The sequence below is a fragment of the Miniopterus schreibersii genome (assembly GCF_964146895.1).
Source record: "Miniopterus schreibersii genome assembly, chromosome: 12".
Taxonomy (NCBI): domain Eukaryota; kingdom Metazoa; phylum Chordata; class Mammalia; order Chiroptera; family Miniopteridae; genus Miniopterus; species Miniopterus schreibersii.
In genome coordinates, this window is record NC_138112.1 from 40,544,605 (window position 1) to 40,560,557 (window position 15,953).

Here is a 15,953-nt window from a genome sequence, read left to right on the forward strand (position 1 = left end):
TCTTAGTTCTAGGCCAGCAGTGTTACCCTGATATTTGGAGTGTGGGGTGCCCCTCCAAACTGTACACCCAAGCCCTTTATTCCAGGGACAGGAGCAAAGCCAGCAGAATTAAGGATGCTCTTGGCCTGTCCTCCAAGGTATTTCAAAGTTTCAACTTCATTCTAATTTTAGAGAGAGGAGGGAGCCCGGGGGATAGTGTGCAGAAAGGGGAGTAGAGGAACAGAGAGAGAGAGAGAGAACAGGAATGCTACTTTTTAATCCTTAAGGAACACTGAGGGATCCAATATGTGACTCAGCTCTGGGAAGCTGGACTGACAAGGAGTAGGCGACAGCTGCAGCCCCAGTCCAAGCTGTGGACAACTCCTGCAGGCCTTAGAAGCTGCTATAATGTGATTCACCTGGAAACAGGGCTCTGTTGTTTTAAAAAAAAAATCTGCCTACTCTGGGTCTTTTCAGGGGCTTCCTCCCAGACACCACTCCAGGGCATGGCTGGCAGGGTTTTCCATCTGACAACCCTGCCTCTCCCTGTGTTCCCACCTAGTATTCCATGAGCCCTACAGATTCATGAGGACAGACCTGGGGTGCCCTTGCTGGAGTCTCCCCTCCCCTGCAATCCTGTCCTTGGCACAGCCCTACGGGCATATCAAATATCTCTGCCCTTGGAATTCCCACTTCCTTGTTTCTTTCTTTTTTGTTTCCCTCTAAGCTGTGGCCGCACAAGTTCCTGAAAGAGCTGCCCAGCCCCCAAGGGGCCTTCCAGAGCAATAATGCTTCCTGCCGGTTAGAACCCCGCCTTTCAAACCCAGAACACAGGAGCAAAGCCTCTCTCTGCCCTAGCAAAACACTCTCCCCAGCAGAACCCAGCAGGTAGCTGTGGGGCACTGAAAAAGCCAAGGGTCTCTTGAAATCCCTCTCCTCGGTACTAAAACACATGAGTCCAGTCACCTAAGCAAAGGGTCATCTCTGAAGGTCATTCATGAGGCTCAAAGTCTACAGTGAACACCACTCTTCCTAAACTTCCCAACCCAAGAAAGCACAATTTTTTTCCTTTAACATCTTAAAGAAGTCTTCTAAGGTTTTTCTCATTTTTCTTTATAAATGCAGAAAAGGAGGCACTTTATAAACGGGGAGACCAGAGCGAAGAGGCAGAGTGACTTTCCAGAAGGGCGTTGAACTTTCCTTCAAATTTCAATTCATCTTACCCACGACCACATGAGTGGAGGAGAACTGAGATCCTGGGGCTGCATTGCCCACTGAAGGGCCCACTGACTCAGGCCTCCACCTTACACCCTCCGCTTTCATCCCAACCAACAGTTATATCGTATCCCCCAGTAAAACATATTTCAACCAAGCAGAGGATCCCTTACATTTAATAAAAAGAGGCCTCCTTTTAGAAGTGGCCCATCTGAGGTCCAGGGCCACTGAGTTCACCCTTGTGGGCCCTCAGGCCACAACATTCACGCACACATGTCCACATTCAGGGAGCGCACTGGGGACGGCCGATGCTTGCATTGGCAAGCTGACCCGGAGTGAATCAGAAGGCCCCCTCATTGTTTGCCAGAATACAAAAGACATTCTGTTCAGAAAGTTCAAGAAGAAAAACCGAAGAGCCAGGACAGCAGCTGTTCCTTCATCCCACAGAGAAACCAAAGTTGCCTGAGGTCCAGGGGTAAGTTTAAGACACAATATGACTGAGGTGGAAGCCCATCTTCTGATGGGTCTCCACTGCGGGGAGTGTCCACTGCATTAAGTCTCCTAATAAGATCACTGACAGCCTAGCTACCCCTTCACCTATGAAGTGCCTTTCTGGATGGGTCTCCCCTCCCAGGCCACACCACACTCACCACACACCACTCCGCCAGGTCAGAACATGTTTTACCAAAACAGAGGACAAGCAGAGTAGGAGCACACTTTGTGCCCTGAGATCTGGTTAAAATATTAACCCAAGGAATCTATCGACACAACCCCAGCACCTCATGTCTTCTCTGGCAGCCTAGCTTTTAGCAGCTGCCACTGAGAGCTCACTCTAAAATATCTGGATAAGAAACCTCTTTGCAGGCCCTCCAACCCCAAGACCTGCCCCCAACCGACCCCCCACCCATATATCTTTAAGGAAAGACTGTGATGGACCTTATTAATGAGGGAGGACAGCTTGCTTCTTACCTAAAGCTACCTGGGAGAGACCGGCAGGCAGGCAGGCGCACACACACACACACACACACACTCACCACACACCGACCCCAGTTTAGATATCCTTAAGACAGTCCCTCTGTTCTAATAACTGCTCCAGAGAGAGTTGGAACTTACCACAGACTCCTAGCTGAGTTAATTAGCTTTTTTTTTTTTCATTACAGGTCAGACATAGCAGCATCAAGAGACAAAACAGACAGTGTTCACTAGAACAAACGGAGCCACTCAAAAGATACTGGAGTCTCCATGTAAGAGCTATGAACACAATGCTGGAGTGATGAAAACTCACTTTTTCTATATAAGATTCTTCCTGTAAAATATTCTGAGCCTTTGTTCTAAATAAAAGTAAGATGATTTCTATAGTGGAGTCTAAACACTTCAGGATCAGCAACAGTGAGATCAGCTAGACTTGCAAAGTCAAGAAAATTGGCTGTATCCCTCCTCCTTAAGCTAATAGAATCCAACTGCTGGTGCATGACATCATTCCTGAGCCCCCAACCCTGAGCAGAGAGTACAGACACTCGCCTGCCTTCCAGAAAGCAGCCCAAGACTATGCTCGGGACAGGAGAAAAACAATCCGAGCCCAGAGCTGACCTTACCTGAAAGTCCCAGTGCTTTCCTGCCCACTCCATTCTCGGCAGAGTCTGGCTCACACCACAGTCTGTTAGGGAGCCCAGGGCCCCCAAATCCACTCACTTGAGCTCTGATACCTGCTCCGAGCTTCCCACAGCTCCTTCCTCTGACCTTTCGTGGCAGCTCCTTCCAGCCAAGTGAGCAGAGCACTGCTCGCCGGCCAGGCCAGTTGTCATGGAGACCCTGTTCTCGCCAGCGCTCGCTCGCTCGCTCTCCCTCTCTCTCTCTCTCTCTCCCTCTCTCTCTCAGTTCTGGGAGGCTTCCATGAAACAGCACTGTCTTTTGATCAGCTTGGTTTTTGCACGCATTCCACTCCTCCTACCTCCCTTCCAGTCAAACAAGGCTCTGGGCTGCTCCTGGGAACTTGCTTAAACAGCTCAGAGGGGAGAAGGGAGAAGACAGTGAGTGGACTTGTTTTCCTCCCCTCCAGTGTCTCATTTTTTATAACTTGGAAGAATCCCGGCGGGGGGGGGGGGGGGGGGCTGGATCACTTGGAGGGGAAGCAAGCCTTTCCTCTGGGTCCTGGAGTACGGGTAGGAGGACCCAGATGCATTGCCTTGACTTGTTTGTGCACTTGGGATTTTCCGGGCAACAGCTGAGGTAGAAATGCATTCATATCCCAGGAGCTCGCCTGGACTGGCCTCTCTGCTTACCTTACTGCCTGCCCAGGTCGTGGTGATGGCTTTAACCAGTACAGGGTCTCGTGGTATTAGTGCTGGTGCCCAAGCAGTCTCTCATCTTCCTGCAATGGAGAGGAAAGACACTAGGTCAGGACTAGTGAGAGTCCTGGGCAAGTCCAGAGTCATAACCTGAGCAACAAAGGTGATGCAACTACATCGTCATCTCTCTTCCCTGTTCTGGGCCTGCAGCTATAGCCCAGGCTTCCTGTGAGCTGCTGTCATGGCCAGGAACAGTATTACTCCTGTCCAAAGTGCATAGCACCTGGGCCAAGGCAGGCCCTCCAAGTTTAATCCTCCTGTGTACATTTATGCTTTGTAACATTTTTACATGCACTATTTTGTTTTATCCTTAAAACCTTTTGAAGTACACTTTTGAAGTACTATTATTGCCATTTTATAGATGGGAACACTGAGGCTCAGAGAGACCAAATGTTTAGTCCACAGTTACAAAGCTAGTTGTGCAAAGAACTAAGAGTAGAGACCAGTCCACTGTTCCTTAGTCCAGTGCACTTTCCACTAAAGTACTGCCATGTAAAACTAACAATTTTTTGGATAACCAGTTAAAAATACAAGGCTGGGTTCCCAGGGAAAGGTGGAGAATCTTTCTGAGTTATGGTGAGGAAGGCCTGACTACCATCCTTTTAAAAGTCTGAAAACTCTATGATAGCATCTATGAGATGTGGAAGTACTAGTACACATTTTAGAGGGGAAAAGTCCTGCCCTATAGCTATAAATTATCTTATACTTTTCGAAGATACTCTCACAATTCTTGGCTCATCTGTTCAACACTGTAGGCCTGAAAGTTAGAACTGGTATTATCATACTAATGTAACAGATTTTTTTTAATCTAAAAGAGAGGTCAAATGACCTGCCCCAGGTCCCAGAACCAGAAAATAACAGATCCAGAAATCGTATCCAAGCCTTTTGACTCTCTCCCATATGTATTAAGCAGAGTAGTTTCAAGAGCACCAGGCAGAGGAGGAGTAAGAAGACCTTGGATCCACTATTTGCCCTTGGGCAAGTTCTCTAACCTCCAGATTCCATGTATAAACCTATCATAACTGACAGGGCTGAGATGAGCATAAAAATGGATAACGTGTGAAAGCATCTCCTTAAATCAGGCACTAAGCTAAGAACTTCATGCATCTCATCTGCTCTTCACCACAAACAACAAAACCCTGGGACAGTTGTTATCCCCCCAAGAAGAGGACACAGAGCCTCAAAGGGGGTGCACACCCCAATCACCCACTGAAATGCCCAACCTGACCCAAGTACCAGCTCAGGAGTCTCTCACAGGCCCTAGTGTCTCAAGTCTGCAAAGGAAGAAAGAATGAAACGGCAAGTTCAAGACCATCAAATCACTCAGGTTTTCCCTCTTTCTATTCCCAACAGGCATCCCTCTGCTCTGCTTCTGACCCTCAAAATACACATTCCACTTGCCCAGTCTCCATACTGAGAAAGAAGAGGCGATGCCCATCCATTTCTAAAATAAGATATTATTCAGTTTTAATATTATCACCAAGATTTATTAAGCACCTGCCACGGGTCAGTCATTTTCCCAAGAAGTATGAGGAGCCAAGGGCCATGGCCGAGTACTACTACTGCACTTGATAAAAATCAGTCTTTAAAGCCATATCAACTTCAAAAAGCCCTCCAGACCAGACGCAGGATGCAGGCCATGCTCCCCCTAGTGGCAAACTTGAATTATACAGGCCCACAGCCCTGAGACACGCAGGAAGGGCCCCACGCGGAGAACTGAAATCCCTGCTTGGGTGCTGCTACTGTGTCTGAGCTCCTGGATATGGGCAGAACCGGAGCGCAGCGGATCACTCTGCGGGTTCTGCGAGGCTGGATTCAGGTCAATCCTACCTGACCTGTCCTGAAGGATAGGGCTCTTACAGCCTTAAGTACCTGTTGAGAAGCCCACAGGCACACTTGTGCCAGAAACCTGGGAGACATCCATCTCCCTACCTCTCTCTCCCCACATCCAATCCATTTCCCAATTCCAAATAATTCTACTTCCAAAATATGTCTTTTATCTGTCCATTTTTCTGCACCCCCATTGCCACTCCAGTCCCCCTCCTTAATTATGGCCAAAACCTCCCAATTGCCCCAGCTTCCACTCTTGCCCTCACAACTCCGTTCTCCACGAAGCTGTCTGAATCACCTTGAAACCAGATGGTGTCATTTCCTGCAGCACTTAGGATAAAATCAAAATTCTTACCAGGACCTATGAGGCTCAGCATGATCCTTCTCCAGCGTCCTCTAAGTAGGCCTCCTGCCCTCCCCCTCGGTGTGCTAGCTACACAGGCCTTCTTGTAGTTCCCCAAAACTCCCAGATTTTCTCCAGGTTATTTCCCTTTGTACGGGACACTCCCTCACACCCCATTCTTTGCCTGGCTGACGCTTACTCACCATGCCTTGACTTGCCTCCCATCTCCTCAGAGAACTCCTCCACGATCCTCCAACCTAACCGAGAGCGTATCCTTCGCAGCCAGCACTCACCATAATCTGATATTGAGCATTTGTGCAAATTTTTACTTAATGTCAGCCTTCCCCCAATTCCATAGGAGGAGGAAGCTGGGCTGTTCCCTGGTAACCACCATAATTCCCGCATTCAGTATAGGGCCCACCTCACAGCTGGCACTCAGTAAATATTTGCTTGTATGAATGCATAAAATCCCACTTCTTCCTGTCCTACAGGAAAAAGAAACTTACAACAGCTATTTCATGTCCCTCATTGTATTTTTTCATAGCCTAACAAACTGTAATTACATCTCCTTCCCTCATGTGCCTTGCCTATGGGCTCAACTGAAAATTCCTGTAAAGTCTCCCTGTGGTCTGTTTCCCAGAACTTTCCTCGTAAGGTCACCCTTGGGAGGGCGTGCTCCCGGGTTTTACAGCCTCTCCCATTACCAGCATGCCCACTCACAGGCGCTCCACCACCAGCGCCACTGCCAAACCAAATGGGACGCAGGAATGGCCCGAGCCCCATGCACGAGAAGGTTCTCTCAGGTCAGCTCCATTCAGGGACAAGAACACTCCCACCTCCACTGTGCAGGTCACTGTACTTATAGAAAATACATTTTTACTCAAAAAAAGAAGAAGTCATCTTATGTTTTAAAATTTGGTGATGGGTATAAAAGTTTTGAAAAATGTTTGTCCATTACCAAAAAAAATTTTTGAAAACTATTGTCCGGGGGGGGGGGGGGGGAATAAAGCCTTAATATCAGCAAGAGTAGTGTGACTAAGCCCAAACTCCTCTCATGAGCTACATTACCACCAAAATCTGAAATCCTTTCTGGCTTCATCTCCTGCCCACACATCCCCTGCTGCCACCACCCCGATATAGGCACACACAGCACACCACCTAGTGCTGTGAACACAGCATTTTTCCTCTCCCTTGCCCCACCTCTCATGCCGTTACCTTTATCTGAGTGCCTCTCCTTCCCCAACTGGCAAAATCTGGTGGCCTTCAAAGCCCAACCCAGTTAACACCTTCTCTGTGAAACATTTCTTGATCTCCTGGCAGAATCTGTTTGTCTACTTTGCAATCCCACGGTTTGCAGATGCCTTTATTAGGGTATTTATATCACTTTATCACTGTTACTTGTAATCCTGTCTTCCTCACAGTCATGAGCCCCTTGAGATCTATCCACTTTAGTATTTCATTCACAGTGGGCAATCAATTAATGTGTGTGGGATAAATGAGTCACCGAAGAAGGGAAAAAAAAAAAACCCCAAGAAACAAAAACAGTTGGTCCCCTCCATAAGATGAGAGAATTTTAGGGGATAGACCTACATTGTACCAAGAGAATATATATGTATATGACAATTAGATTCTAGACTTGGTCACTAGAAGAATTTATCATATTTTCTTGTCTCTTTAAAAACAAGTGAGCCCTGGCTGGGGGGGTCTCAGTTAGTTGGAGCGTCATCTCATACACCAAAAGGTGGCGGGGTCACCTCCCAGTCAGGGCTCATACCTAGGTTGCAGATTCAATCCTCAGTCAGGGAATGTATGGGAGGCAACCGACCAATGTTTCTCTCTCACATTGATTTTTCTTTCTTTCTCTCTCTCTCCCTCTTCCTCCCTCCCTCACCATTCCTCTCTCTAAAATCAATAAACATATTGAGCTTAGCTCCCAATGCCTGCCAGACTGGAGTCCAGCAGCATCTCCCCTGAAGACATCCAATTCTACCCAAGTAATGGGGAATCAGAATGTGTCCTGCCCAATTCTACCTGGGCTCTGGCTGCCATGTGAGCAGGCAGGTTTTGCACAAGAGTCCTTTTAGGGCTTTACAATTTTCCTTTTCCACCTCTGAGAGGCAATGTGGGGTGGGGGAAATTAAAAATCCAGTAGAGAGTCAGCACACTGGAACCCAGGTCCTGCTTTCCAGGGTAGTGAGATCTTGAGCAAGTCCCTGTCCCCCTTAGGGCCTCAGCTTTTTCCTGCACATGATGAGAGGGGTTGTTGGAACTGGCTGTTCTCCAAGGGTCCTTCTAGCTTGAATGTTCCACTGGAGTCACCTAGTCCCACTGTTTTCTGAATGAGTCCAAAGCAGCAGAAAGAGCTTGTTTTAGGGGCCACAGAGTCTCCATCTAACCCTTTCAGCAGAGCCCCTGGGTTGGGGCTCTGGAGTCATCTGCCTGGGATCAGACAGAAGACTGTCACCAACAAAAGGCAGCCTTTCCTGGAGGAAAAGATGGGACAGTCAGGCTTCCTACCTAGGGAAGACTGGAGAGCAGAAAGCGCCACACACGGGATGGGAAGATTAGGAAATGGCCCAGGCAGTGCCTGGAAGAAGACTGAGGCTCTGCCAGGGGCTCACTCCTGGCCATCTTGTGAGACAAAGCCGCCTTTACAAAGCAGAATTGGCACTATCTAAGTTCTCTTGGAAGATAATCTGCCTACTGCAGATCAAGCAGTCTCTTCATGGGCACTACTAGGGCCTTTGAATCAACAAAATAAATGTCTCCCTCCAGATGGCAATCCCAGCGCTCCCGTCTGAGAAGCACATCTGGCAGGGCCTCCAGTGTGCTGGCTTCTGTTACACATGCTTACACAGCCTTCCTGGGAAAACAGAGAAATGCCCATGCATGCACAGGTCCTGGCATTTATGGAAGGGAATTCTCCCAGGTCCTCATTCCTGCCCTAATCCCATCAGCCTCCTACCCATCTCCCACTCCTCCCCCTCCCCCTCCCAACCCCCTAAGGCTCTGAACTAGAAAAGTGTGGGATTCAGCCTATAATTATCCTATAATAGATCCCACTGCCCTGTGGCGAGACAATTTCGGGACATTTTCATGCTGGGCTGAGCACACTCTCCCTCAGTCTGCCAGCCTCCCAGCCCTGGTTCATCTCCACTCAACTCACAGTCCTCAATGTGAAGCTCGTGGTTCAGAGGGCATTTCACCACTGTGGCGTTCTTCCCCGAAATCCATAACCTCAATCAAATCATGAGAAAACATCAAACAAACCTAACTTGCGGGACATTACATAAAGCACCTAACCGTACTCCTCAAAAGTGTCAAGGTCATAAAAGACAAAGACAGACTGAGGAACTGTCCTGGACTGGAGGAGACGAAAAGTGCACCAACTAAGTGCCATGTGGGATCCTGGGTCAGATCTTGGAACAGAGCAAGGACCTTAGTGGAAGAAGATAATGAAACCCAAATCAAGTCTCTAGTTTACATTACACCTGTTGATAACTGAACCATAGTTATAAAAGATTAGGGAAAGTGTCTTTGCAACTTAAAAAAGCCAACGTAAAGATAAATAAATAAAAGTATATATGGTATAAATCATCAAGGTGGGTGAGAATTACTAGAGTAGGCACCCTTAACACCCCACATCCAAGAAAAGCTGCCCCCAGAATGAGAACTGTGGCTGTAGAAGAATATTTAGTAAAATAGGGAAGTGTTCACTTTATATTACTTGGGGGGGAAAAAATGATCTTATTTTTTTTGTTGTTTTTTTAAATTTTTTTTTAAAATATATCTTTATTGATTTCAGAGAGAGGAAAGAAGAGGGGGAGAGAGAGGTAGAAACATCAATGATGAGAGAGAATCATCCATCAGCTGCCTCCTGCACGCCCCTGACCAGGGATCGAGCCCGCAAGCCGGGCATGTGCCCTGACCGGGAATCGAACCCCGATCACCTGGATCCTAGGTCGACGCTCAACCGCTGAGCCACGCCCGGCCGGGCAAATTATCTTATTTTGTTAAAATACACACACATGTATGATGCACAGAAAAAATGTCTGCATTAAAAATAACCTATGCTGAACAAAGTCCCGATGGCATGTATTAATAGGAAACGGGACGTGGCTTTTGGAGAGTAGCTTGGCTAGATCAGTCAAAATGCTCATCTCCTTTCACTCAATATCCTCACTCCTAGGAAGTTACACCAAGAAGAATTCCAAATATGAGGGGGAAAATGCATGTTCCCCCATTATTTATAATAATGAACACATAAAAACAACCTCCGCGTCAAACATTACTAGACTGGTAAGTTTCATGCGTCTTTTTCATCATGACTCATAGTATAAAAAGTACATTTTATATTATAATATTGTATGTGCGTATGTGAGAGAACCTGTGTATGCCTGCATGTATGTAGAAAACTGAACCAAAAAGGTTACTCCAAGTAATACTTATCTTTACTCTGTGTGATGCTCTCTACTTGCTACTTTCTCTCCGAATCTATTTCATTAAGAAAACAAACAAAGCTTGTTAGAGCCCCATTAAATTGATTTCCCAATCCACTGGTGACCTGCAGTCCGAAAAACATTGCAGTAGGCTCTGGCCAGGTAGCTTGGTTGGAGCATCGTTGTGATACGCCAAGGCTGCAGGTTCGATCCACGGTCAGGGCACATACAAGAAACAACCAATGAATGCATAAATAAGTGGAACAAAAAATCAGTGCCTCTCCCTCTCACTCAAATCAATAATTTTTTTTAAATTGAAAAACACTGCACTGGATGGACTATTGTGCAGCTATTAAAAAAGATGACTATAATCCACATACAGGTAACAGTGATTGGCTCTAGGGAAAGAAAGGAGAAGGTGTAAGGAAGATCTGCCTTTGACTACACATCTTTTTGTACCTTTTGAATTTACAACACATACATGTATTACTTGTTTAAAAATTAGGTGATGACTGTGAAGACGTAAACAGCATTGACAATGCTAATTATGCATAATAAAGTTATAAATGCACTAAAAATGCAAAAATACATACAAGTGAAAAAGAAAATTATACCAAAACAATCACATGCTAGCCATTTTTTCCTTTTTACTAAGTCCTAAATACTTTACACTGTTCCTATTTTACTTCTACAATTTAACGTTTGTTTATTTTCTTAAAATAATGAATTTATTCACAAAGATTTCAAAGCTAATAGTAGTAGTCAGCTGGGCAATAGGTACATGAATATTCACATTTAAACTGTACGTATAAAATATTCTCTCTATTTTTAATAACATTTTTTAAATAAAAGATTTTAAAAGTGGACCCTCTTTCCAGGCCTCCTTCTCCTCACCCTGAAACTCAGAAAGACACTCCCAACAGAGTGCTGGGATAGGATTTAAAACCACCAGTCGACTGGACACCTTTCATCTTTGTAAAGAGGTTCTAAGTTGGAACATCCCACCACTGTGGCTTCTGAAGACTGCCATTTAGGACTGTGGAGGTGGGCTAGTTTCAGCACTCCATTCACACTCAGGACTCTCTCTTTTGTGTTCTTGGCTTTCCCTCTTTCCCTGACCAAGCCACTGTTCACTCCTGCATATTTTTAATCACATATAACCTCTTCTGAGCAAGGGGCCATTTCTTATTCGTTATTAAATTTCCAACAGGCTATACACATAGTAAGTGCTTTATTTACACATAGTAAGTGCTGAATAAGTATTTCTTATGCTTTATTTACTTATTTATTTATTTATTTTTCAATCCTCACCTGAGGATATTTTCTCCACTGATTTCTAGAAAGAGTGGAAGGGAGATAGGAGGGTGGGAGAGAGAAAAAGAGAGGGAGAAAGAGAGAAACAGAGAGAAATATCCATGTGAGAGAGGCACAGTGATTGGTTGCCTCCCACATGCGCCCAGACCTGGGTGGGGAACCTGCAACCCAAGTACATGCCCTTGAATAGGAATCAAACCCGGAACCCTTCAGTCTACAGGCCGACGCTCTACCCATTGAGCCAAACCAGCCAGGGCTGAATAAGTATTTATTAAATTAGCAATGTTGTAGGCAAAACTCCAGAACAGAGCATATGAATTATGAAACGTGGCAAGGTCACAGAAGGAAGCACTGATCACTGGAGATTAAGTGCAAGTCATGCTAAAAAAAAAACAAAAAAAAAAAAACAAACTAATTACTTTTATTTAATGAAATATAGAATCATTGTAAAGAACAAAGGAGATAACATATGTAAAACACTTAGCAACAGATAGCAAGTAGTCTATAAATAATAGTTTGAGGTTTTAAAAATATACATATTTACAAGGTATTTGTATATGGTATATGTTACCCATCATATAAACACATACATATGCCCACACATATATCAAAGAATGCCAGGAACACAATTTATCTGGATTTCAGAAAAACCTCTTGATCTTGTGGATAAAACAGAAATACACTGGTAGCTGGATGGTCTGGAAACTTACGACAGTGGGGCCCAAACAGTGCAGCAAAATGGATCAATACTAACTAGGGAGCCACACTCTGGAACTCCTAGAAGTCCAGACACTTCCTATCTGTTCTAGATCCTACCATGCTCACCTTTTTTGTCAATGGCTTAGATAAGACTTGCATATCAAGAATGCATATGATAGCTCTGGCCAGCGTGGCTAAGTGTTAGAGCGTCTGCCCACGCACCCAAGGGTCTCAGGTTCAATTCCGGGTCCCTATCGGGGCGCATACGGGAGGCAAGCAATCGGTGTGTCTCCCTCATTTCAATGTTTCTTTCATATCGATGTTTCTCTCTCTCCCTCGCTCCCTCCCACTCTCTCTAAAAAAAAAAAAAATCAATGGAAAAAATATCCTCAGGTGAGGATTAACAACAAAAAATGCATAGGACACATGAACTGGGGGGGATAATTAATATACTATTATATAATCAGGAAAAAGAAAAGGCCTCCGCAAACTATAACCATACCATGAAATTTTAAAAGGACAAAAGATATCACTTTACACAAGTTTAGAAAAAAACTACATGACAACAGAATGAAAATGGCATTCGTGAAAGCGAGCTGCGGAATGGTTCAATACGCGTCAACTGATGGGTCAATGTGACATTAAGTTTCACTGACTGAAATACAGAGCACAGGTCAAATGAGGTCCATTCTTACTCTGCTCCATTCTAGTTAGAACAATAGTGTATCCAGGGGACACACACTGTATCTGCAGACCCAGGGGTAACTGGTGTCTTGATAACATCTCAAGCAAGGACACTGAAGGAAAAAGGGAAAATCAAGTCTGTGTAGCCCCTTAAACTCAGAAATAAGAGAACACGCCTGGTTCATGAGCCTCTTAAGTCCTCCTGCAGAAGAGGAAGATAGAAAACTACCACTTTTAGCCCCATGGAGTCCTCTCTGGGGACTTGTGGCAAGAAAGCTTACAGAAAAGGAGACAGCTGAGCCCTGCCTAATCTGCCCTTTGTCCCGGCTGCTGCTCACATCAGAACCTCCCATTTGGGGCTCTGACCATCCAAGCTTTAGCAAGGACACAGAAAAGCTCAGGAATCTGAACAATTCTTACCCATTATCTCCCCAAACCATGGTTAACCATGATCAGAATTGCAAAGTGATATTTTTAACTATCAGAGTGAATTCTTGTGGATCTTTAACCTCCTATACTAAGCTGTCATCTGAGAGCTGTTTGTGAGGAAGGACTCCGGTCTGACTGTTGTAACTGAAACATTAGACAGTAGGAATGCAGCAGTCAGCTCTGGCAGGCATTGCTGGGGTATATACATACCAGCTTATCTCTCATAACGGGAAACCATGGTGCTTCTTCCAAGGACTCAAGAATCAGGGAGAGAGAAGAGCAGTGATCCCTCAAAATCCAGTCCTTATCCTAGGAACATGGAGCTGGCCCTGCTCTACAGATGAGTGTCATATTAAACATCAACATCCTATAGCAAAAGATGCCATTTTTTAAACCATTCTCTCTTTTCCCCAAGGGTGGGAACCTAGATGTTTCTAACTTATGTAAGGATTAGCATCTTCCTTGATAATACATGCACTAGATGTATGTATTATAGAATACATTTTTATGTAGACTAGAGCTAGTTTGACTTTTGTATAAAAAAGAGGTGCTTATAAACATTCATTCACTTAGAGATCAACATAGAGGAATTCGGGAACACTATGTAAATTATATGATTGTTCAACCACTATGCTGTACACCTAAAACCAATACATAATTTAAAAAACAAACAAAAACCAGCCCTGGCTAGTGTGGCTCAGTTGGTTGAGTGTCGTCTCATCCACAGAAAGGTCACTGGTTCGATTCCCGGTTAGGGAACATCCCCGGGTTACAGGCTCTATCCCCAGTACAGGGCGTGCAGGAGGCAGCCAATCCTTGTTTCTCTCTCTCATCGATGTTTCCCTCTCTCACTCCTTCTCCCTTCCTCTCTTTCTAAAATCAATAAAGACATATTTTTTTAAAAAACATAGAGGAATCTATGCAATAGAGGGGAAAAACAGACCCTAGGTTGCAAGGAAGGAAAAATGGGTAAGACAATAAGAGGAAAAACAAAGGAATGCGGAGGGAGAGGAGAGAGTAATTTAAGGTCCTGAAGGACAGAAACAGGAGGAAGCTTGTTTGGAAGTCTGAGAATAACATATTGGGGGGAATTCCTGAGTGTTGCTCCCAGGATGTCAAGAAACATATTTGAGCACCACTTGGCCTTTTGAAGGAAAGAAAGAATTCAGAAAGCCTACTGTCCCCTCAGTGCCAGGGTTCCTTACCCTGGGTTAATGTGATTGTCCATACCCCATGTAGCCGGTTGGCTGACGCTGCTGGTGACTGCGAGGAGGGAGGCAGAGTGAAAAGAACAAAGGGTCAAGGACTACTGTCCCCAGCACAGCAGATACCAGCAGAAGACTTCTTTCTCACAAGCTGTGGGGCCCCAGGGGCTGTAGCTGGGAGACACTGGCTCTGCTCAAACCAAGGAAGTCAGCCAACCATTTGAGAGTCCTGAAGGGGATGACAGATTGCAGCCACACGTCATCAGTGCAGATACCATCTGCTGCCATAAGGCGGGGACACACCCCTTCCAGGGAAAAGGCCCACAGGAGCTGAGGAAGGAGAGTCCACTTGGGAGAGCTCAGCAAGAAGATGAGGCTCGACTCTGCCTGTGCGCTCCCAAGAGTGACCACTGCTCATTAAATTACTGTTCCTTTGCAGACTTAAAATTTCTCCAGACACACGCAGGCAGCAGAAGCGCAGCTCCCAGGCAGTCGGAGAGGGTCAGAGACCCCAGGAGAGCTGCAAGAGCGTGAGGGGCAAAGACGGAGATTCTGCATTGAGATCTGGAAGGTTGCAAGCTGCCTCTGAGGGTACTGAAGGCGACCCTCATCTCTTTTCCTTTCTTCACCCGTGGTCTCTCTCCCTGCTCTCTCTCCCACTGTGTGGGGCATTCGGATGGACATGAGGGAGGACCATGAGCTATTTTAATAGGAAACGAGGACTTGAAGATGACTGACTGTGGAGGTGAGGAAGGGCCCAGAATGGCCCCCAGATTCTGGCTCAGATCACTGAGCACCAGTGCCCACCTCAGGAAATACAGACAAAACGCTATTAACAAGGTGCTTCACTGTAGGCAAGTCTGAGTTTAACCAAGAGGGGAGGTGGCTCAGACACAGGAAGCTGTTTAGACAAGACACACAGTACAAGGGTGGAGGGGACACTCATGGCGGAAGGGGGATGACACGAGAAAAACAGCGAAGGGGAAAGAATAAAAGAGGAGCGGAAGGAGACAGAAAGGGGGAATGGAGGAAAGTGTGTGTGCGCCCGCGTGCGTGTGTGCATGTGTGCGTGTGTGTGTGTGTGTGCATGTGTGTGTGTGTGTGAGTGAGTGAGTTAAAAGGAAGTGGGGAGAGGAAGATGTCAACAGAGCCATAGTGAAACTGCGAATTCTGAATTGCCAGCTACTGATCGCCACTGGCCAAAGCCCACTGACAGCAGAGTGTCCTCCTCAGTAGTCAGGTTCTGGGGTCAACACATAAGGTGAAAACCATCAGGGGTCAAATTACTCTTGAAATCCCCTCGGAAAGGCACCACGTTGGAAACCAGCCACAGTCTCCCAGGAAACCAGACTCAATACTTGTCATGTACATTATTTTTCTGCACCCTTAAAAACTCAGAACTAGAAGAAACCAAGGAGTCCATTCTCCTTACCTAGTGGTTCTCCAAAAAAAAAAAAAAAAATTCTTA

The 15,953-nt window shown here is 45.7% G+C and overlaps 1 protein-coding gene across 10 annotated transcripts in view; it reads right to left on the bottom strand.

Moving 5' to 3' along the window:
- The window catches only part of DENND2B (DENN domain containing 2B), a 136,068-nt gene that overhangs the window by 93,840 nt on the left and 26,275 nt on the right, over positions 1-15,953 (bottom strand). For 6 of the 10 annotated variants that reach the window (XM_081154157.1, XM_081154155.1, XM_081154153.1 and 3 more), the window contains one exon: positions 3,477-3,565. Coding sequence is in view for 2 of the 10 variants with exons in the window: in XM_081154149.1 (XP_081010275.1) it covers positions 2,887-2,999 (113 nt within the window). In the remaining 8 variants the exon portion in view is untranslated. Of the gene's footprint in view, positions 1-2,789; positions 3,255-3,476; positions 3,566-15,953 lie in introns of those variants that run through there. The other 4 variants (XM_081154156.1, XM_081154149.1, XM_081154158.1 and 1 more) reach the window with 4 other exon arrangements.